Source organism: Callorhinus ursinus, unplaced genomic scaffold (genome assembly GCF_003265705.2).
Source record: "Callorhinus ursinus isolate GAN/ISIS: 27379988/994484 unplaced genomic scaffold, GSC_fseal_2.0 scaffold16, whole genome shotgun sequence".
NCBI lineage: Eukaryota > Metazoa > Chordata > Mammalia > Carnivora > Otariidae > Callorhinus > Callorhinus ursinus.
Genome location: NW_027397078.1, coordinates 2,795,475 through 2,818,549, shown reverse-complemented (window position 1 = coordinate 2,818,549; position 23,075 = coordinate 2,795,475). Strand labels below are relative to the sequence as shown.

General features: G+C 55.3%; 2 protein-coding genes across 6 annotated transcripts in view; one reads left to right on the top strand and one right to left on the bottom strand.

Moving 5' to 3' along the window:
* The first annotated feature begins 3,683 nt into the window (after positions 1–3,683).
* On the top strand, positions 3,684–14,434 carry ARAF (A-Raf proto-oncogene, serine/threonine kinase). Of its 4 annotated transcripts, none has more exons than XM_025857952.2 (16): positions 3,684–3,877; positions 5,195–5,349; positions 5,510–5,613; positions 6,384–6,486; positions 6,579–6,733; positions 6,841–6,939; positions 8,827–8,968; positions 9,072–9,099; positions 9,185–9,330; positions 9,424–9,626; positions 11,397–11,573; positions 11,682–11,728; positions 12,195–12,313; positions 12,554–12,685; positions 13,524–13,658; positions 13,839–14,434. In XM_025857952.2, the coding sequence occupies exons 2-16, from the start codon at positions 5,254–5,256 to the stop codon at positions 13,971–13,973; spliced, it is 1,821 nt and encodes a 606-aa protein (XP_025713737.1). In that variant the 5' UTR covers positions 3,684–3,877; positions 5,195–5,253; the 3' UTR covers positions 13,974–14,434. The 4 variants fall into 4 exon arrangements, with proteins under 4 accessions (XP_025713737.1, XP_025713736.1, XP_073757986.1 ...); XM_025857951.2 differs by having other exon boundaries at positions 5,155–5,349; XM_073901885.1 differs by lacking the exon at positions 3,684–3,877 and adding an exon at positions 4,919–5,039.
* The window catches only part of SYN1 (synapsin I), a 48,641-nt gene continuing 39,976 nt past the window's right edge, over positions 14,411–23,075 (bottom strand). The window contains exons 6-13 of one of the 2 annotated variants that reach the window (XM_025857937.2): positions 20,649–20,711; positions 19,545–19,687; positions 19,370–19,444; positions 19,161–19,263; positions 17,719–17,865; positions 17,209–17,296; positions 16,536–17,121; positions 14,411–15,508 (exon numbers count right to left, since the gene is read on the bottom strand). In XM_025857937.2, the coding sequence (XP_025713722.1) occupies positions 15,373–15,508; positions 16,536–17,121; positions 17,209–17,296; positions 17,719–17,865; positions 19,161–19,263; positions 19,370–19,444; positions 19,545–19,687; positions 20,649–20,711 (1,341 nt within the window). In that variant the 3' untranslated portion in view covers positions 14,411–15,372. The remainder of the gene's footprint in view (positions 15,509–16,535; positions 17,122–17,208; positions 17,297–17,718; positions 17,866–19,160; positions 19,264–19,369; positions 19,445–19,544; positions 19,688–20,648; positions 20,712–23,075) is intronic. The other variant, XM_025857938.2, reaches the window with a different exon arrangement.

Below are 23,075 nucleotides of genomic sequence, written 5' to 3'. Positions count from 1 at the left end.
TCCCGGCGGCGGCAGCGGGGGGCAAGGGCGTTGGCGTTGGGAAATGGGCGTGGCAGGTTCTAGAGGCGGGCCTCAGGCAGTCAGGACTGCTGGGGTGGATCCAAGATTCCTTAAGGAGGTGTCCCTGGCCTGCACCCTTGTTGAACAGTTTTTATCAAACTTGAATTCCTGGACTGAGCTCTCCTTTCTTTCCTTACAATTAGGGCAGCCTGAACCTCAGTTTGCTCAGCTGCGAAATGGGTAGCATCACAACAGCAGTCGGTGAACAATTCAGATTTTATATATTATTTTTTCTAAAGATTTTACTTATTTATTTGAGAGGGGGGGAGAGCACAGAGGGAAAGTGAGAGGGAGAAGCAGACTCCCTGCTGAGCAGAGAGCCCCATGTGGGATTAGATCCCAGGACCCTGGGATCATGACCTGAGCCAAAGGCAGACGCTTAGGGACTGAGCCACCCAGGCGCCCTGTGGTTTAATATGTTTGTAGACACGTTTCTAAGACTTTTATTATTTTTTTTATTTTTTAAGATTTTACCTATTTATTTGACAGCACAAGCACGGGGAGTGGCAGGCAGAGGGAGAAGCAGGCTCCTTGACTGAGCAGGTAGCCCAACCCCGGGCACAATCCCAGGACCCTAGGATCCGGACCTGAGCTGAAGGCAGATGTTTAACTGACTGAGCCACCCAGGCGCACCAAGACTTTTAAATCAACAGTAATAAAAACCAACAACCACTTTAAAATCGTTTAAAATTTCTAGGTGGATAATTTGGAAAAAATCATTATCAGCTAGTTCCAGTTTTAATTTTGGTTTTAATACACGGTGCTTCTGATGGTTTTAAATGTATGATGATGGTGATGTTATATAAAAACCCAAATCACTTTAAAGGCCTTCATGGCTTGTCAGGGACCTGTGGGATACTTGGCTGAAGTCATGCCAGTTGGGATGGGTTTGAAGTGAGTCTATGAGTCCTTGGGAGAGAAAAGATTGCCCTCTTCCCACCATCCATCCCTTCCCCCGCTTACCTTCCCGCAGCGCCTGCGCAGTGAGTTTATGGAGGGATTTTTGCAAAGGTCCTGCAACACAGCCAGAAGTCTGTCTTTAAATACTGCCTAGAAATTAACATTTTTAAACACATTAAAAAAGACATAGCTGAATAATATTTCAATGAATTGAAATTTAAAATGTATTCCCCCGACCCTGGAAATTACTCTTAGTTGGAGTATTTTTGAGCCCTTCACCGAGCTCCAACAGTTGTTCCTGACCCCCTGTGGTGCTGAGGTGGCTGCCAGGGCTCTTGCCCTGAGAAATGGGATTCAATTTCAGAAAAGAGAATTTAAAAAAAAATTCTCTAACCCATAAGAATTTGTAAGAAATCAAGATGTTTGGAATTCTGTTTGAAGCCATTTTTTTTTTTTTGCCATGCGTTATTTATGAGGTATGTTTACATACAATAAAATGTCCCCGGTTTCTGTACAGAGTTCAGTGAGTTTTGACAGATGCATACTGAACAGTCCAGTCACCTCCAAAAGTTCCTTCATGCCCTTCCCAGTTATTTTCCCGTAAGACAACAACTAGTCTGAAATCCCTCATTATAGATTAGTTTTGCCTGACTTAGAATTTCACACAAAGGGAATAATACAGTATTTCTCCTTTGAGTCTGGATTCTTTCACTCAACCCTATGTCTATGAGATTCAGAGACATATGAAGTAGTTTGTTTCCTTTCATTGCTGAGTCGTATTCCATGATCCCATTCTTGTGCTTCTTGCCAATTCTTCTGTTACTGGACACCTGGGCTGCTTCCAGTTTTTTGGTATCATGAATAAAGCTAATATGAACATTTGAGTGCAAGTTTTTGTGTGAACATACTGCAATCGCATGCTGTGGACGGCTCACTAGAGTCGATTTTGCAAATCTCAACTGTGGTTCAGTGATATCATATTAGTAGCTTGAAATAAGTCATGGTGGGAGTGTTTACACCATAATTGGGAAATGCTACAAATTAGAGGGTTTTTTTTTTTTCCTGGAGAGCTGGTTGTTAAACATTTACCAGCACATCACTGGACATATGTTCTTATTTCTTTGAATACCTTGGGAGTCAGATTGCTGGATTGCACGTGTTTACCTATATAGGAAGCTTCCGACCTGTTTCCAAAGTGGTTCACCACTTTAATGACAATGCATGAAAGTCCCAGTTGCTCCACATTCTCAACGATATGTGGTATTTATTGTCAGTCTTTTTAATTTTTGCCAATGAATGGTGAAAATCCAAATAGAATGGGGGCGATGGGAAATGGAGGTTATATGACAGCCTAGTAAGCGAAACTTTCGTCTCTCTTTATAGGCAGAGAAACCTTGAATACACGTGGAAGCATGTTGACGTCTCCGCACCTAGGGACTTTTCTCTATTCTTTCCCATTTCACCCCATAAGGATGCTGAGGCTCCAAACAGGAGAATGTAGCCAGTTCAAACACCACAGGCAATTCACACTGTCGGGGAAATAATTAAATAATAAAATCTCGTGCCAGCCTGTGAATCCTCTCCACAAAGGTAGAAAAGAATGATAGTTTTATTTTCGAATAAACATTAAACCAGACTGCAATGTGCAACTCAAGCAATGCCCTAAAGAGCTCTCAAAGACAGAAAGAAACCTCATCTTTTACGCAGCCAGGCAGCTATAACCCGTTAGATACACGTTCTCAAGAAGGACAATTTGTCCTCGAGCAAGAGAACTTGACAGCACCGTTTGCTATACATAGTTCATCTCCAATTCACCTGGAGATCGGGGTAGCCATCTGCCCTTACCCAAAGGAGAAATAAAACACCTATCTCTTTGACAAGCAGATAACAACTTGGGGCCAAGAGCCTAGGTCAAATTCCTACGGAGACGAGGAGATAAGGATGCTAGATTCGTTGATGTTTACATTTCAGAGATGGCTCCAAGGCCCTTAAGAACAACATTCCTGGGTAATGAAACTGGCAGGAGGCCTATTTAGCTTTTTACAAGATTTACATGCATCTGGAAGGGACGGGGAAAAGATTTTACAAGTTTTCTAAAGGAAATGCTCTAAGAGAAGAGAGGATGGAAAGCCTCGTTCACTTTTGACACCAGGGAAAATTCAACTTTTGAAAAATTTGTTTTTACCCTGCAACGCCTTCACACATTACCCTGCTCTGTGCCCCATTCCAGGTCCACACTTCCCTCGCCTCTTCAACGTGGTCATCTATGACTAATCTCTCAAAATCCGTACCAACTCTATTCCTAAATAGTAAACTGCCCAGAACAGCAGGCTGCTCCTCCTAGGGCCACACACCCCAGCCCCGGCCCAACCAGAGACCCGCTGTTATCAAAAGCTATGACTACAAGTTTCTTGGAACTGGCAAACGTTGCAGTTCTGCGGTCTGATTGCAACTCATCTCAAATGCGGTAAAACCGAGACACAGGAAAAGCCCAAAGGGGTACCTAGGGCTTCGGGTCACTGGCCCAAAAAGGGGCACTTAAGGATTTCCCGCCCAGACTCGGGAACCCCTAAAGTCAGTCCCAAGTGACTGAAAAAAATCCCTGCTTTATTCCACCACGGCACGATTGGGGTTAAAGTCCACCGCACGCAGGTCCCCACCCGACTGCGCCTGCGCGAGTCAGGACGTGCGAATTTGCCTCAGACCCTGCCGTTTCGGGCAGCCCCTCCTAATCCGGAACACGACCCACATTCCGCCGGTCTTGCCTTGACAGGCGTGACCCTAACCCAATAAGGATGGAGGGCTGAATCCAGCGGAGCCAATGGCGAAAGTCCGAAGGGCGGTGGAGGCGGACTCTGCGAGGAAACAAGAAGACAGGCCCAAGATGGAGGCGGCGGTGGCCGTAGCGGCGTGACAGGTGAAGGCGGGACGGGCGGGGTTAGGTTTCTGGAGCGACCGCCGGGCACGGGCAGGGAGCCGGGATGGAAAGCTTAGCCCCAGGACGGCTTCGCCTGGGCCCCGGCGCCCCCCGCCCGGAACCGGAGGAGTGGTTTGACCCGGGGCGAGACCATCGTCGACAGCGGGGGTGGGGTGGGTAGACAGGAATAGGGGTGCAAGGCTGCGGGGGATGGTTTCGCCCGTCGCGTGTGGCAGTGCGCCTGCGCAGAGCTGGAAGGCCCTCGGTAGGCGGGGCCGGGTTGAATGGGCCCTGGGCTGTGGTGTGGTGTCCGGACTCCCTCTAAACCTCCTTGAGGTCTCTTGATGAACCTGCCTTGCTGGTCATGGGGAGTGCGTGGAGCTGTGGTTCACTAGTCACGACCCACCAGGAGAATGTTTGAGGATTCCCCCATTACTCTTTATTCCTCCCCAGCCTCCTTCCATTGTCACCAGTAATACGTCCGTGACCCCTTCATTAGTTAGGGGGCATTTTGGACCCCTTCACCCCCCGCTTTAAACCTGTTCATCTCACCTCGACAGTGCTTGGTAATGCACCTCCATTCCCCCATGACAATGCCCGGTGATCTCCATTATCCACTCTTCTCCCCATTACAGTCCCTTCAGCACAGTTTCTCCTGAGCCCCTATGAAGTCCCCATCACAGTCTGGTGACTGCCGTTAGCCACCGAACACGGTGTTTGAGAGCCTGCCATCGTTACAGCCCAGGGCTTAGGGATTCCTGCAAGGCCCTTAAAAACACTGTGGGGTGCAATTCCCATCTCCCCCCAACTAAGGGCAGTATCTGATGATCTTCCATTTCTTTCCCGTCATCCTGTCTGTGACTCCTCCCTCACCACAGTATCTGGTAACCACCCTTTCTCCATTAAAAAGCCAGGACAGCCTGTTCTTGTCCTTTATGTACCTGACACGCCTAATTGCACTGTGGTTTGACTTCCTTGTTACCCCCCCCCCCAGCACAGAGACTTGGTACTCCTGTGCCCTCCAGGACAGTGTGTGCTGCCTCTCCTTGTGTGGTTACTACCCTCTCCTCTGCCCCCACCCTATGAATCCTAGACTTTGGCCCTCAAGAGTGAGACAGACAACAGGGGAGGATGAACAGAGGAGACACTGGATGAGTTCGAGGTGTTTACAAGATCCCTTGGCCATTGTGTGTAGATTGGGCAACGGGGGTGGGGGTGATGTGGAGCCTGGAGATTGAATTTTTTTTTTTTTTTTGCCCCTGCCACTTTGCTTCCAGACTGTCATTACTGGACCTCTGAATTCCTCCTGTGTTCTAGGAGCCCCATGGCACCTGCTCAGCCCCGCCTCAGCCCGTCTTGACAAAGTCCTAGGCTCCATGGAGCCGCCACGGGGCCCCCCTGCCAACGGGGCCGAGCCATCCCGGGCAGTGGGCACTGTCAAAGTATACCTGCCCAACAAGCAACGCACGGTGGTGAGTCTGACGGGCACAGCTGGCGGGGGGTGGGAATGGACCCAGTTGTAAGTCTTGGATCAGAACGGTGACTCGGGGAGGCGCGGGGGAGGCTTCTACAGAGGCCCGGGAAAGTCGGCTGGGGCCCGTGTTGGGCACTGACCCGCCGGTCTGCACGCAGGTGACTGTCCGGGATGGCATGAGTGTCTACGACTCTCTAGACAAGGCCCTCAAGGTACGGGGTCTCAATCAGGATTGCTGTGTGGTCTACCGGCTCATCGAGGGGTAAGTGTGTCCCCCTCCCTGCTTCGACTCCCTCCACTGGGCACCCAGCCTCCTGTCCCCTCCTCGGAGGCATCCGATTCCTTCCATCTGTTGTGCGGTTTCCATTAGTCTTCCCTTAAGCTCAGTGGCTCCATGAGTGTGTGCAGCTTTTGTTTCATAACTTCATTCATTCATTGGCCTTTGAGGCCAGCAGCTTGTCTCTCCTTGGCCCTCAGGTCCCCGCCCTGCTCCCGCGCCTCGTGCCGGAGTTCATCTGTGGTGTTCTTTCACGATTTCATCTGTTTGCCAGCTCTCTGCATCCTCTGCCTCCTCATTCTTGGTCTGCCGGGCTGGGCCACGCAGGCCTTCCATTTACTCTGTCCTGGGCTTCCTTAATTGTTTTGTTCGACGCACACATGGCTTTTTATTTGTCGTCTTGGCCGCGTTAGCCGCTTTTTCAGGGGCTTGCTGAGTGCTTTGGAGATTTCGTGGTTTATTCACTGTCTCATTTGCTCCTCACCTTGTGGTTAAGAGCATGGACTCTTCACGCTGGCCAGCCACTCACAGTCCTTTGTGGCCTTGGGCCAGTCACTTTATCCCTCTGAGCCTCAGTTTCCTCATCTGTAAAATGGGGGCGAGGATAGTAATTAGTTCCTAGAGTTGCCATGATGAAAATTAAACACGTTAGGTGTTGCTCCATGGATGACGGGCGTGGAGGGACTTTTGGGGGTTCCCTGCCTCCCACGAGCCCTGTCCACCCTCTCACTCACTCCCTTCCATGCCCCCTACAGGCGAAAGACAGTCACTGCCTGGGACACGGCCATTGCCCCACTGGATGGAGAGGAGCTCATCGTAGAGGTCCTTGAAGACGTCCCACTGACCATGCACAATTTTGTGAGTGTGGGGTGGAAAGTTGGGGCAGACTGTGGGCATGGGGTGGGAGGGTCCTAGACCAGGCCTCAACCTTCCCTGCTCTGTGGCAGCAGGTACGGAAGACGTTCTTCAGCCTGGCGTTCTGTGACTTCTGCCTTAAGTTTCTGTTCCACGGCTTCCGCTGCCAAACCTGTGGCTACAAGTTCCACCAGCATTGTTCCTCCAAAGTCCCCACAGTCTGTGTTGACATGAGCACCAACTGCCGACAGTGAGCCTGGCCTGGGCTGGGTGGGGGAATGGGGACGACAGAAGCCACAAGGTTCTTACAGACAGCTGACCCTTCTCCTCTTGCTCTATCCCCTTAATGCCCTCAAGGTTCTACCACAGTGTCCAGGATTTGTCCGGAGGCTCCAGACAGCACGAAGCTCCCTCACACCGCCCCCTGAACGAGCCGTTAACCCCTCAGGGTTCCAGGTAGGGATGCCTTAGCTGGAGGCCTATTGTCGGGAGAAAAAGATCTGGAGGCCTTTGTAGACCACAAGCCATACTTCATTCGTTTATTTATTTGCACACATTTATTACGCACCTATAGGTGTGGAGCTGTGGGACCTTGGGCAAATCACCTAATCTCTCTGGGCCTTAGTTTTCTCATCTACGAAGAGGGGATAATAGTACTTTTTACCGTATAGGGTTCTGGTGAGAATTTAAATGTGTTAAGGCATGTCCAGTGCCTAGAACGAGATCTGGTACAAAATAAGAAGTCCTTATTAATTACAAGTACATATGTATAAGTATTTGTTGCGTTAATTCTTGCAGTTGTAACCATGCTGAAACCTTTCCATTTTGAAATACATATTATTTTATCATAAATTCCCTTTTATTTCTCTTTAACGTCAAGTATTATAATACTGTAGTATTTCTTTTTTTTAAAACGCTTCTTTTTTTTTTTAAGATTGTATTGATTTGTCAGAGAGAGAGAGAGAGCATGAGCAGGGGGAGGGACAGAGGAAGAAGTAGGCTCCCCCGCTGAGCAAAGAGGCTGATGTGGGACTCGATCCCAGGACCCTGAGATCATGACCTGAGCTGAAGGCAGACGCTTAACCAACTGAGCCACCCAGGCGTCCCAATACTGTAGTAGTTCCATATTAAAGTATATTATTGCTCTAAGGTAGCATAAGTTTATAAAATATGCATTTTATCTGTCTACTTCTTGTAAAATGTATGTGGTACATTATATTAATATATCATGTGTTCTATGTACACTATTTTTATATAATATAAAACATGTTTATGCAACATAAAATAGTAAAGTTAGGGCATTATGTTATTTTTAGTTATGGGTATATGTGGATTAATTTCTATGCATTTCATTTCAGGATAGTGAAAGGAACATTTAAAAATACATTTGTGACATTAAAATATATATAACATATATCTTTGTGTATTAACATGTACATCTGTGTATAACATACAGTTGACCTTTGAACACCATGGGCTTGAACTGCGTGGGTCCAGTCACACGTGGATTTTTTTACATGCAGTACTATAAGTGTATTTTCTCTTAACGATTTTCTTAGAAACATTTTCTTTTCTCTAGCTTACCCTATTGTAAGAATACAGTATATGATACATTGAACATACAAAATATGTGTTAATCGACTGCTTATGTTATCAGTAAGGCTTCTGGTCAGCAGTAGGCTCTTAGTAGCTAAGTTTTTGGGGAGTCCGAAGTTACATGTGGACGTTCAGCTGGGCAGGGGGTCGGTGGTGCCCCTAATCCCTGCATCGTTCGAGGGTCAACTGTGTAACGTTACTGTAATGGGCATATTCAGAAGCATCGGCATCTTAATACAGATAATATGTTGTATATCATATAATATATTTGAGTAGTACACACAGAAGATAATATTTATTACTCTTCCCCCCCTCCCCCCACTATCTTCTGTGGCTTGCTATTCCTCCTTTAGGTGTTTACTCAGATGTCCCCTCAGGGAAGCCTTTCCAGACAGAATCCATGACACTTTCTGTCTCCTCGTGTTGCTTTATCTTTTTCTTTATTGCACCTGTCACCAGCGGACATATTAAATATTCTTTGGGGTTTGTTGGCGCTCTCTCCTCACTAGAACACCAGCCCCACGAGGGCAGGAACTCGGTTTCGTTTTGCCCTCAGTTTTATTTCCACTACCTAGGATGGTCTCTGCCACAGGGCAGGCGCTCGGTAAGTTGCTTCTTGAGGAAATGAAGAGCGCTAGTCACGGTAGACGGTGACTCGGAGCTACACATACGTTTACTGGGGTGGGGGGCGGCTTTCCTTGTTCTCGTTCGTTCGCCAGTGATTTCACAGCCTGTCCCCTGCTATAGCTCCTGCACCCAGCACCGCGAGCCTGAGCACTTTCCCTTCCCCGCCACTGCCAGCGCCCCTCTCCAGCGCATCCGCTCCACGTCCACTCCCAACGTCCACATGGTCAGCACCGCAGCCCCCATGGACTCCAGCCTTGTCCAGGTTGGTGTGGAGGGGCTCATTGCCGGAGGGCACCGGGCAGGGGGGCGCGCCATTCCTCCTGGCCCCCGTGTGCCCCCTCTGACTCCCGTCCCTCTTCTTGCAGCTCGCCGCCCCGAGTTTCAGCACCGATGGTGAGCCCGCCCCCCCCCCGCCCCACTCCCACGCCCCCTCACCCCACCCCCTGGGCCCCCACTCACGTCCCCTCCATGCGTGCAGCTGCCGGTAGTAGAGGTGGTGGCGATGGAGCCCCCCGGGGGAGCCCCAGCCCGGCCAGCGTGTCCTCGGGGAGGAAGTCTCCCCATTCCAAGTCCCCGTCAGAACAGCGGGAGCGGAAGTCCGTGGCCGATGACAAGAAGAAAGTGGTAAGCTCCGGGGGAGCCTTGGGTGGGGACGCCACAGGCTGAGTGATGAGGGAAGTGGGCAGGCCCCTGAGATGCCGCCCATGTGGCCCACAGAAGAATCTGGGGTACCGGGACTCGGGCTATTACTGGGAGGTGCCGCCCAGTGAGGTGCAGCTGCTGAAGAGGATCGGGACAGGCTCGTTTGGCACCGTGTTTCGCGGGCGGTGGCATGGCGATGTGGCCGTGAAGGTGCTCAAGGTGGCCCAACCCACAGCTGAGCAGGCCCAGGCCTTCAAGAACGAGATGCAGGTGCTCAGGTGAGATGGCACGAGTGTGTGTGGGGGCGGGGGCGGGGCGGCTTTGGCGCCTGCCGCCCCCCCCCCCCCCCCCCCGCCCCGGGAAAGGCCGCGCTCGGGGCCCTTCCCGCACATCGGCTGTGTTTGTGTTGTGTCATAAGCATCCGCATAAGCTGTTTCTCAGTCAGGGATGTCCCTTTCCCCTCTGGGAAATGGCTCTGTTTCGAGGCCGTCTGATGATATTACTGTTTGGGTTTGGGTTGGGGTTGATAGTGCTGTTAATTCATGTCTCCGCCTCCAAGACGTGGGTCTCCTCATTTGCCGGGCACAGGGTGGGTATGGCCGTGGGGCTCCGGCGTCCTCGCGTGCCCTCACGTTAGTAGCGTGCTGTTAAGCACGGTGCCGGGAAGCCTCGTGTCCCTCCTTCCTTCCGCTTGTATTACATCGTTGGTATTAGGTTCATCGGGGTGGATTCCTGTTACCGATCACAGTAATGCCGTGATTTCAAGAACAGTATTATTTAACTTACTTTAGTCATTGTTCAGTTAACGGTTGTAGTTGCTCTACTTAATACGTCATTAATACCACATTAGTTAATTTGCACTGAGAAACGCTGGTGTTCCTTTTCTGCCACTCTGGTTACTACCCCTCCTGGGGTTGCTGACGTGCACTTGTCCTCTGACCAAAAAATGGGCGCAGTTACGTTACGGGGTTGATGTTATCATAATTTCTTGTGCCATTGTAACATTTATCCTCGTTATGGACACCGCAGTAAGAAAACTTTTATTCTCTGTTCCTCTCTGTGAAATTACTTGAGCATGCTGTTAGTTTGCATCATGTTAATGTTTTAACCATGATTGCACCACTGAGAAGAACGCTCCTCTTCTGTTACCCACTCTGGTGTGAGCGGAATTGCAGAGCGCTGTCGATGTTGTTTGCATTTGTGTTACCGTTCCACCTGCAGTTACTCCTTCTATAAGGAGGGGAGGTTTTCTTCTAAACCAGAGGGGGGGGGTCTGTTCATCCGTGATGGAGTTTCTGTGAGGTGGACTCAGGTACCCAGCAGCAGTAACGAGGATAGTGACGTGTTCAGGGTGCTTACCTGTGGTAGGTGCTATTCCGGGTGCCTTGCCGATCACTTGGTAACTCTTCTTGCCAACATCCCTATAAGGTAGCTAATATAATGGTCACAGTTTTGCAGTTGAGGAAAATGAGAGGTTAAGTGCCATCCCTGAGGTTGCACAGTGAGGCCCCGGGGAAGCCTGGATTGGAACACAGGATCTAATCTGAGTCCGAGCTCCAAGCTCTTTACCCCTGAGCCTCTCGTGGTGATTAGCAGGATATAGTCACGCGTCACTGGTATTTTTACTGGCGTGTATCAGTATTAGGCTGCTGTTATCAAGGAAGAAGGTTGGCATTCCTACATTCTTGTCTGTAAAACGGTCACAGGCCCAGGTCATGGTCAGGGTCAGAGGTTGGCAGATGTCAATGATGGAGAGCCACTGGTCGGTAGAGGGGTAGGCAGGGGGCAGTGGCCTCTTCCTCCCGCTTTTGTTGGGAGACTCGGCTGGGGCAGCTGGGGACACAAGCCCCCCGGGGACGGACTCCTAGTGCATCTGACACACCTCACAAATGCAGTGCGTCTGGCCGTGGCCTGGCCCTGAGCCTCCCGACAGACACGGTGGAAACAACAGAAGGCAGCAGTGAGCGGCACCACGCCTGGTGCCCCGAAAGGGAGTTACAGTTGCTCTCTCTCCTCCCCGCCCGCGTACCACCCCCCCCTGCCTGCAGGAAGACACGGCACGTCAACATCTTGCTGTTCATGGGCTTCATGACGCGGCCGGGCTTCGCCATCATCACGCAATGGTGCGAGGGCTCCAGCCTCTACCACCACCTGCATGTGGCCGACACGCGCTTCGACATGGTCCAGCTCATTGACGTGGCCCGGCAGACTGCCCAGGGCATGGAGTGAGCCTCTGGGCCGGGGGATGAAGGGAGGGGGCCGGGAGGCTTGGGGTGAGGAGATGACATAACCCCCCGCCCCGGCCAATTTGCCTTCCGCTTCCACCCCTACAGCTACCTCCACGCCAAGAACATCATCCACCGAGATCTCAAGTCTAACAGTATCTGCCTGTCCCTGTCTGCGGGCTTGGGGGGGGCTTAGTGGGGGTGGCTCTTGTTGGGGGCCCTTCTGGAGATGCATGGGGAGGGACACGTGTCACGTGGCTTAATAGGGGCTCTAATGGGGGGGGTCTCTTGGTCGGGACTCAAGGTTGTGGCTGATTCGGGTGCTGTCGTTGGGGACTTTGGCCAGGGTCCAAGCTATGGGAGCTGTGGAGGACATGGCAGGTCTGGGTGTCACTCAAGGGGCTTCCTGGTTAGGAGCCACGGCGGGGGCGGGGGCAAGCATAGGGGGCATTAATTGGAGTTCCCCACCCAAGTCAAGATCGTAGCTAGTTTGTGTGATACTGGGGGGTTCTGGTCAGGGTCAGAGGCACGACTGGTGGTGGGGGCATCAATGGGAACCGCCCAGTCAGGATGGGAGATGTGGCTCTTGGGAGCTCCTGTAGTGGCCCTTGACCCTGGTGGACATCTTCCTACATGAGGGGCTCACAGTGAAGATCGGTGACTTTGGCCTGGCCACGGTGAAGACACGATGGAGTGGGGCCCAGCCCTTGGAGCAGCCCTCAGGCTCCGTGCTATGGATGGTGAGTTGGGCCAGGCTGGACTGGGGCCATCCAGGTAGGGGCATGGGTGGCTGGGGCGGGATGTGGGGAGCTGAGTGGGGGGGTGGGGATGCTTGTGCCAGATGGGGGTGTCTAGACTGCTCATGCTTTACCTCACGTGGGTGCTCTGAGTTGTACCCAGTGTGGCTAGTGGGATCTGGGACAATGGGCGGCCATTTGCTGACCTCCATGGTCCCCCCTGCCTGGTCTTCCCTATTGAAGGCAGCTGAGGTGATCCGTATGCAGGACCCGAACCCCTACAGCTTCCAGTCGGATGTCTACGCCTATGGGGTCGTGCTCTATGAGCTCATGACCGGCTCGCTGCCTTACAGCCACATTGGCAGCCGTGACCAGGTGGGCCCCACCCTTTACCCATAATCTTCCAGGCAGAGGATTCCCTTCAGCCTCCAGACCCCAGATTTCCTCCTTTGTAAAGACCAAGCATGCCACACTTCCCCCAGAAACCCAGAATCTTCTGGGTTGAGAGCTCTCAGCATCCTCTGGTCTTCCCTACCTAGGATCTTCCCTTCCCTATATATCTACAGTCCTCTGGCCTGGGTACTCAAAATCCCCCGAGTCCCAAAGCCCAGAATCCCATTTCTCCGAGTGACAGAAGCCGTCTGTGCTTCTGGAATACTCACAGATACCCACAGTCATTCAGCCCTTGGGTATCTGGCAGGCTTTGGGGGGCCCTGGAACCCATGATACTCTGGGCCCCAGGCTCTCCGAGTTCTCCAGGCCGAAGGCCTCCAGGCCGTCAGAAACCCGGGATCCTCTAGGCTCCGAGCCCTGAGCTCTCACCATCCTACAGGCCACATGGACCCATAGTTCTCTAGGCACCAGACCCCTAGAGAAATATAAGCCCCTGGGTTTTAGACTCCTTTAGCTCCTCCAGACCCAGAACTTCGTATTTCCCCTGAGTCAGTACTTTCTAGGCCTGTAGAAACCTGTGAGGCCAGGGATACCTGTAATTCTGGATTTCTCCCAAGCTTCAGTCCCTCTGTTCTGCAGAGAATCCCTGTCCTCAGAGACCCAGAGTCCTTGGATCCACAAGATTCCCACAGTCCTCCAGACGCCAATACCCAGGGTACCCTAGTTGCCCCCAAAAGGAGCCTCCAAAGCCCCTTGAGACCCAGAATTCCCTCAGCCTCCCAGCCCAGGCCCCCAAATCACCCCACTCCTGTCCCTCCAGATTATCTTTATGGTGGGCCGTGGCTATCTGTCCCCGGACCTCAGCAAAATCTCCAGCAACTGCCCCAAGGCCATGCGGCGCCTGCTGTCTGACTGCCTCAAGTTCCAGCGGGAGGAGCGTCCCCTCTTCCCCCAGGTGGGCCTCGCAGGAGGGCTGGGTACACCGCGGGGGTCGGTGCTGAGGAGGAGGACCCGAGGTGTCGGTGGGATTTGCGGCGTGTGTGCGTGTGTGCGCTTCCCCGGTAGGCTGGGCTTTGTGGGTGTCGGGGTGCCCATGTGGCTCCGGACACCCCCCTAACCTGCCCCTGCCCCGCAGATCCTGGCCACCATTGAGCTGCTGCAGCGGTCACTCCCCAAGATTGAGCGGAGTGCCTCTGAACCCTCCTTGCATCGCACCCAGGCCGATGAGCTGCCTGCCTGCCTGCTCAGCGCAGCCCGCCTTGTGCCTTAGGCCCTGCCCCCAGCCACCAGGGAGCCAATCTCAGCCTGCCACGCCAAGGAGCCCTGCCCACCAACCAATCAATGTTCTGTTTCCGCCCCGATCACTGCCTCAGGATCCCCCATCCCCGTCCTAGGAGATGAGTGGGTCCCCATGTGCTTTTCCAGTTCCTCTGGAATTGGGGGCCCCCCCCAAAGACCGAGACCCCTGCTGCCTCCATGATTTGGTTTCCTCTTGGCTTTGGGGATACTTCTAAATTTGGGAGCTCCTCCATCTCCAATGGCTGGGATTTGTGGCAGGGATCCCACTCAGAACCTCTCTGGAATTTGTGCCTGATGTGCCTTCCACTGGATTTTGGGGTTCCCAGCACCCCCTTTGGATTTGGGGGGCCCCCTCTGTGTCTTCCCCACCATTCAAGGACCCCCCCCCGTCCACCAAGAAGCACAGAATTCTGCTGGGCCTTTGCTTGTTTATTTTGCTTCCCGACTCTTCTCGTGGGGTTCAGAGCCGCTGAAGGGTGGGGGTGAGTCCAGGCAAGGAGTGGTTGGGGGCGAAGTGCGGACCACACAAACAGCGCCACTGCACGCATCACCACAGGCGGCACGAGGAACGAAGACCACGTATGCCAAGCACGGCACAAGAGGAGGCCACGTCAGTCACAGACACAGACATCACAGCAAAGGTGGGGAAGCGGAGGACCACTGGCCCTCCATGTGCAAAGGATTCTGGGAGGATGGGTGGAGTTTGCATATTTAAAGATAGCTGTCAGAGGCAGGAAAGTGGGAGTATGGGTCCCTGGGGAACAGAAGGGTCCTAGCAGTGGGAGGGCCTCCCAATGTGTTGAATGGGGCTGGGGGCGGGTAGGAGAAATCCCTGCGGGGCATCTGACGAGGTGGCTCTCCAGAGATGGGAGATCCGTAGAAAGGGGCTCCAAGGCAGGGGTTTCTTAAGGATTTCGGAAATTCTGATGGGGAACACGGCGCACTTGAGAGATCTGGGACCAGGAGAACGGTTTTCCAAGAATTTCGGGGCTCCAGGAGGGGCCTTAGTGGTGTCAGGGCCAGAACGGGTTGCCTGGTGTTTGGGAGCTTCTGGGAAGGAAAGTGCACTCCGGGGCGGCCGGGAGTAGAGGTCCTTGGGAGTTTGGAGGTTCTACAACTGAAAAGTAAGTCTTGAGGTGGCCGGGAGTGGTTTTTTAAAAGGACTTGGGGATTCCAAAAGTGAGAACTGGTGTTAGAAGCAGGAGTGAGGGGTTCCCCAGGGACTTGGGCATTCCGCGGAGTGAGAAGAGGGATCTTGGCGGACCAGGAGAGGGCTTCTCAAGAGATTTGGAGACTCCAAAAGTGAGAAATGGATTCAGGGCCCAGAGGGGGGTTGCCCAGGAGGAATTAAGGGTTCTCAGGGTGGGGTGTCAGTCGGAGAAGAGGCTGGCGAAGGACTTCCTCAGGCTGCGGATGGTCTCAGCTTTCACCTCGTCCTGGCTAAGGCTGGGCCTGGGCGGGGCTGGCTCTGGAAGGTTGAAGGCATTGGTCAGAGACTGGGATTTGCTAGAGAGAGACAAGGTGGAGGCATGGGAGGAAGGGGGGGGGAGGAAGGGAGGAAGGGGAGAGAAACACAATGTTACCCCAGGCCCGGCCCAGCCCTGCCCCTCTAGTCCTGGGGCTGTTGCCTGTGACCCTCCCACCCACCCTCACAGGCCTGGACCCTGCTGGAGTCTCGGGTGGAGCTGGGGGAGCCCTGGGCCAGGCTGGGAGGACTTGGATCTAAGGTGAAGTCTGGGCTTAGTGGGAAGAGGCCCAGGCTGAACCTTCTCTTCACATTCTAGGCTGGACTGGGAGGAGTTGGAAGTGCACGGGAAGATGGGCAGGGCACTTTCCAGTCTGGGTGAGGTGTCCTGGAGGGAGCGGCGTCCAGTTCACACCCAGGACTGGCTGGCGGGGGTGGGGGGGTGGGGGACAGGTCTAAGGGGGAGTAGTGGGATGTGGCGGGGAGGACTTCTCAGCTAAGGTGGGGGGAGGTCTGGAGTGCACCAGAAGAGGTGGAGAGGGTGGTGTGGTGATTCGGGGGGAGACTGGGATGGCCCAGAGAGGAGCCTAGGCTGTAGGGGGAGCGTGAGGGCAGCTGGGAAGAGCAGGAAGCGACAGGACGGCAGTGAACTGGGCCGGGAGGAGTTTGGGGGTTCGGCTGGGAGGAGTCAGTTTGGGCAGGAGAAGGGTGCGTTTTGCTGGGAAGGCCCCAGACGGGCGGGGAGGAAGATCTGCTGGGCAGGGGGGTACGCGGGGAGGGTCAGCAAGGCGCCAGGGTTGGGCCCAGAGAGGCTGGGGGAGGGGGCTTTCCCAGGGGCCTGTTTGGAGGACCCGGAACTAGAAAGGGGTTTCTCTGGGATTCTGGCACGAATCTGTGGTGTGGAGGGGTAGAGAGCTTGGAGGAGGGTTCTGCCCGGACAGGACACGGAGCTCTTGGGGCTCCTGTGTGGGACCTGGGTCCGAGGAGCCTGGGAGCTGGGGCCACTCTCCTGGTTCGGGAGCCTGTTTTGTGAGCAGCAAGGCAAGGGCTGCCGTGGGGTCCTCTTACTTGAGCTGGGGGTGCGGGGGTCCCCCGGCAGTGGCGGGTGGCGGCACATCCTGGCTGGGTTTCTGGGCCAGCTGAGGCTTGGCGGGTCGTCCAGCAGGGCCCGGGCCACTGGGCCGCGGCTGCTGCGTGGTGGGTGGCCCAGTGCGGGGCATGGGACCCGCCTGGCTGGCCTGGCGTGTGGGGCCGGCAGGGCCCGGGGGTTTCTGGGGTGGGCCCTGGCGCTGCTGACCGCCCGGTGGGGCCCCCGAGGGCTTTGGCGGAGCCTGACCGGAGACAGATGTCTGCCGGGTAGCCTGTGGGGGGCCCGCCTGGCGCTGGGGAGATGGGGAGGCGGGTGGGCGGGCTGTTGGAGGTGCCCCAGGTCCTCCTGCCACCGGCCGGGATTGGCGGCCTTGACCCTGGGCCAGCGGTGGGGCCTGGGACACAGGCTGCTGGGGCGCTGATGTGGGACTTGGTAGGCGCTGGGGCAGGGGACTGCCAGCTGGGGGTCCAAGGCCCGAAAGGTGCTGCTGGCCCTGCGGGGGCGGGCGCTGCTGCAACGGGGGTCCCTGGCGTTGGGGGCCTGGGCCCGGCTGTGGAGGGCCACCTGAGGGACAGAAAAAGTGCACATGTGAGAGGTGGGGGGGGGTCTGCCAGTCCAGTTAGGGGCCCAGGAAGCCGGCCCCTCACTTACCCTGGGGTGGGGGTCGTTGCTGAGCCGGAGGCCCCGAGGGCTGCTGGGAGGTCTGGCGGCCCAAGGGCAGGGCCCCTGGGGACGGAGTCTGCGGCAGAGGAGTGGAGCAGGAGAGGTTAAAAATAGTCAAGGGCCAGCCTGAGCGTCAGCCAATCAAAACGACACGGGCTGTCCTTGTGCTGGGTGTTGCCACGGCTGTGGCTGAGCTGAGGGGGTGTCAGGCCGTGTGTGTGTGTGTGTGTGTGTGTGTGTGTGTGTGTGTGTGTGTGTGCGCGCGCGCGCAGGGGTGGGGGCCGCTAGTTCCCAGGGGCTGGGCACTCAGGGAAATCAGGACAGCGACTGTTTGATCAAGTTTTAAAAAAACGACTGCTAACTGCCACCTCCCACGCGTCATGCCAGCGCCCTCGGCCGGCCACTTCTTAGCTCTGCGGTGGCATGACCCCGGGCTGGCTGGCCCGCCACCAGCCGCCTCAGGCCAACTTGGCCGTCGCCCAGCACCAGGGGCCTGACCTGGCTGTGGGAGCCCCGGCCGGGGGAGGCCTCCCGCTGCCGCTGCCTGGGCAGGGCCTGGGCCATCTTGTTGACCACAAGCTCCACGATGAGCTGCTTGTCTTCATCCTGGTGGTCCCCGATGAGCGGCATGGAGGAGCCCACCACCTGGGGGAGGAAAAGGGGCGCAGTGAGGAGAGAGGCGGGAAGGTGCCTGGGAGGGTGACAGTGACAAAGCGCCTTAAGTTGGGGAACGGCAGGGCTGCTGCCAAGGAAACAGATTCAGTTTGCCAAGCACCAGTTTTGCAGTGTGAGGAAGGCTTGTCGGTTACAGGTACCTTACAGCTGGGTGTGTGTGGGCGGGGGGGGGGGGGTGGCTACAGCTCAGAGCGCAGTTCCAAGAATCAGGGCCCGTGGGACCAAATCCCGCCCACCCAACCCCTGTTTGGGGATGGCCCCTGAGCTAAGGGGTGGGTTTTGCACTTCTGAATTGTTGGGAAAAAAACCAAAAGAAGATTTCATGCCATGTGAAAACATATGAAGTTTAGATTTCTATGTCCATACAGTTTTAGGGGATGTGACACAGCCCGGCTTTTTTTCTTTTTTTTCTTTTTAACATACTGTCTTTGGCTGCTTTTGCAGAATAGCTGCAACAGAGACTATAGCCCACAAAGCCCAAAACGTGCACTGTCTGGCCCTTGACAGAAAACGTTCACCAATCCTTGCTTTATAGTGTGCTAGGTGCTCTGTCGTTCACGAAGAACTTTGTGGCTTATATAGTACTTCACAGTTTACAAAGCTCTTGTTCTTCAAGGGACTACGGGGGGTATATGGTGGGTTTAGACTTTGGAAAGTGCTTTGCTAGGGCACCACTGTTTACAAAATGCCTTACCGTGTATAAAGCGCTACCGTTTACCAAGCACTCCGCATTTTCAAGGCACTTTAGAGTTTATAAAATGGCTTTGCAGTTTCCCAGGGGTACCGCTGTCTGCAAAGAACCTTAGAATGTTGAAAGCGTTTTGCTTCGATAACAGGGACCTCCCGGTTTACCGAGCTCCTTTTTTTAATTTTATTTTTTATTTTTTTGAAAGATTTTACTTATTTGAGAGAGCGTTGAGAGAGCACAAGCAGCGGGAGCGGCAGGCAGAGGGAGAAGCAGACTCCCCGCTGAGCAGGGAGCCCCCCGCGGGGCTCGATCCCAGGACCCCGGGATCGTGACCCAAGCCGAAGGCAGACGCTTAACTGACTGAGCCACCCAGGCGCCCCCCGAGCTCCTTTTTATTAAAAAATAGTTTTATAAAGCACTTTGCTGTTCACACGGCACTTCCTACTTTGTAAGGTACCTTCCAGTTTACAGAGTGCTTTAGTAGCCACCTTCTGGGCCATGGGGAACGGCACAGTTCACGGCGTGTCACTGCCATGCGCCTCCCTCCGGACCCCCACCACTTTCCGGGCGTTCCCACCTCAATGATGTGATCCCTTCCGTCCTTGCCGTGCAGCGCTTCCACCGCGCAGATGTCCAGTCCCCCAAAAATCTCTGAGCAGGTATCCACCCACAGCTTGTACCTGCCAAGATGGGGGGGGTAGGCAGCCTGTCAGCGCTTGCCTTGGGGCGCGCCACGCTCCCCGGCCCCCCCACCTCCGCTCCGGCCGGGCCCCGGGCCACCCCCACCTGTCAGACATGGCAATCTGCTCGAGCATCGCAGAGCCGGTGTTGGTCTTCCAGTTTCCCGACACTGACGTCCTCCTGGGGGGGGGGTGCCGAGAGGAGAGAGGACCGAAGCTCAGGGGAGCCTGGGCTGCATGGGGCAGGGGCCCCCGACCCCGGCCCTGGTCTCTGCACTCACATGTAGGCTTTGTAGTTCTGCCCAATCTTCTGGACACGCACGTCATATTTGGCATCGATGAAGGGCTCGGCGGTGGCGTACGTCTTGGTCAGTGCCACGACACTCGCGATGTCCTGGAAGTCGTGCTGGTTGTCCACCTTGACCTGTGGGGAGCGGGGCCTGCTGAGGACAGGGCAGCCGTGGGCCGCGGGGGTGGAGGGGGGCGCCTCGGGCTGGGGGCGTGCGCACCGATGGCCCAGGGGAGCCGAGGACATAACACTTGTGTGGCACTCAGGCATGCAGGATTGGGGGTCCCCTGGCTTTCACACGGACACAAGGACACACAGGTGGGGAGATGCAACTTGGAACACACTGAAAACGGCTGAGTTGTCCACTTTGAAGTGGGTAAGTGGTATGGGAGGTGACTTTTATCTCGGTAAAGCTGTGGGAAAATGGTGAGTACATATAGTCCGTGCAAAGTCAGTGGTACACACGGTATAAAAGCAGACAGAAGGGCGCCTGGGTGGCTCGGATGGTTAAGCGTCTGCCTTCGGCTCAGGTCACGATCCCGGGGTCCTGGGATCGAGTCCCGCATCGGGCTCCCTGCTCCTTGGGAGCCTGTTTCTCCCTCTGCTTCTCTCTCTCTCTCTCTCTCTCTCCCCGTCTCTCATGAATAAACAAATAAAATCTTAAAAAAATATATATTTAAAAAAAAAAGAAAAGAAAGCAGACAGAAGCACAGACACACCTTCCAAGTCGGCTTCCTATGTACCCAGAGCCAGACTCGGGGACGGAAAGCATACAGGACCCCAAGACCCTTGAACATGAAAGATCGCATACTGTGTGTTCAGCACAGAGGCATGCATGTACACAGACACGGTGCCGGATACACGAACAAAAGAACAGGACACACAAAACAGCTTGCACGTCTGACAGAAAAGTGGGCCAACGGAATCTGAGAATGTGAGGGAAACAATACACACCGATGAAGACACCCCAGGACACACAATCCTACAGAACGACTGGTGTGCGTTGAATGTGCAATATACACGGACACACGTACGCACGATGCTAGGAGCGTGCACCATTCACACGCGCACACGCCCACCCCGTCTGGGGACTCACCTTGCCCATCCCGGAGTGCGCATGCCCCATCTTCACCACCACAGGGTACGTCGTGCTGCTGAGCTGGTGGGGGGGGGGAGGGAAGGCAGAGCACGGTCAGGGCGGGAGGGCCGATGGCCAGGGGTGGGGGTGGTGCTGAGAGAAGCCCATTCAGTGGGAGCCACAGTAGGAGCTATTTCCCAGAAGAGGCGAGTCAGAGAGAGATAGCAGCGCCAGGCTGGGGGTGGGGGGGTCACACAGCGTCTCTGAGCCCGAAATCGAACTCAGAGCCCTGCCTGCCTGTCCCTCCCTCCACTACCCCCAAGTGCCAGACATCCCGCCTCTGCTTTCCCGGGCAGAGGCATGGGATAGGGGTGGGGGACTTTTCCGGAAAAGGGAAAGTTTGTTTTGACAGTGAATGGATGATCGAGAAGTGAGTGTGTGCATGTGTGTGCGTGGGGGTGTGGTGGTGAACACACAGTAACCGGACCCCTCAGCCAGGCCTCCTGTGTGAGCATGGTTCGGACACAACCTACAGACCCGCACACAAACCCTCGGAACTCAGACCTACACAACCAGACCCAGACATTCCCACGCGTGTCGAGACCCACACGGTGGAAAGACCCAGGACCAACGCAGGCTCAGAGCACGCCTTGCTCTCCGGAGGCAGAGACCCACACAGCCGGTCAGCCGGCCAGGTGCTCGCAGTGTGGGCCGGGGCCGGGGCTCCTGGCCAGTCTCACTGCCCAGCGGCGCACGCGCGCGCACGCACACACGCACCTTCCTCTCGCCCACACCCACACCCACACGACAGAGGGACACACACCACCTGGAGGATTACCCATGCAATACAGAGACGACCCTCAGAGGCATGGCCACAGGACGCAGAGGCACCCACGACGGACAGAACTGGACACATACTCAACACTCACAGACACACAGGCAACACTCCCAGGCATCCGCACGATGAACAGGACCCACGCCACATATAGAGGTACCCACCCTTCTAGGTATTCACATAACCAGCACGGCCCTGGACACACAAAAAGTACATCTAGGGACACGCGCGCGCGCACACACACACACACACACACACACATTCGGGTGTGGGGGTACCCCGAGTGCCCCGCAACCCCGGCTGGGGGAGAGTGCAGCCGGCGGCCCCATGGGGCCGAGAGAGACGGCATTCCCGCAGGGGCTGCTGGGGCGGCGGCGGCTCCCAGTTCCCGACAGGCACAGGAAGCCCGCAGGCTCAGGGTGACCGACTGACCTTCAGGCCTCACCCTCTCTCCCTGCACCCCCACCTTCCTCATTTCCCAAATGACTGGCGTCACGACGGGGCCCTGCGAGGCACGGCGTTGGGACAGGGGTTCCGGGGGATCCTCTAGTTAGCATTCCAGGGCGACAGTGCAGAGGCGGGCGCTTGACGCAAGGCTCGGGCGCACTCGCAGCTCGGAGGTGAAGACCACATCCACAATTATACGTGCAACCTCCACCCGCTTTGCAGAGGCAGACATGCAACTCCCAGAAGCAACACAGAACGCACAGGGCTACCCCGAACCCCCAGGTACACACGTGCACCACGCAGAGGGGCACATGCCGCCTACAGGCGCACACACGATTCTCAGAGTGCAGAGACACGGGAGAGCTGTGCGCTGCACATGAACTCCCCCCGCCCCCGCCAGGTTTCTAGGCCCTCTTTTCATAAACATTCCTTGTTTCCACTGGACCTGAGCCTGAACACAGCCCCGTGTGTATGTGGGGGATTGTGCCCGCGCACGTGTGCAGGCAGGGAGCTTCGCACTCTAGGATCCCCTGGCGAGCCCTAGGTTTGACTCTTGGCCTCTCCTGTTCCTCAGGCCACGTGTAACCCCAGGCAGGTCGCTTAACCTTCTCTGGGCCTCAGTTTCCTGATCTATACAAAGGGCACCACGAGGCCCAAGCACTTGGCATGCTGTGGCGATGGTGGGGCGTCCGCTCTGCACACCCAGCCGGTCCTCATGCGCCCCCCCAACCACCCGTCCGGCTCCCCAGGTGGTCACACACCTGGATAACCCTCCTCGATGCCCCGCCGGTTTCAAAGCCTGCACTAAAAGCCGGATGCACAGAACCCCTCACGTGTAGACAGTCCGCCCAACTCGGTGCTGACTCAGGCTGCGGACTCTGCTGGCCTCAGAAGCAGGGTCCGTGAGGGGCTTTCCCTTCCTGCGAGGCTCCCTCCGGCCCAGCGTGGACTTACTCAGCCCCTGCCTCATTCACTCTCCCTTCCCGCTTTCACAACCGGCTTCCCCAAATTCCTGGTTTACTACCCCCCCCCCCCCCCGGCCAACAGGGTCATTTCTTCATTCTCACTCCTGGGTTGGTGGCTTTTGACCCCTTGGTGTGTGTCGCAGTTCCCTCATCTGCATAAGGAGATACGCCAAGTCTCTCGCTACCAGGGAAGTTGGG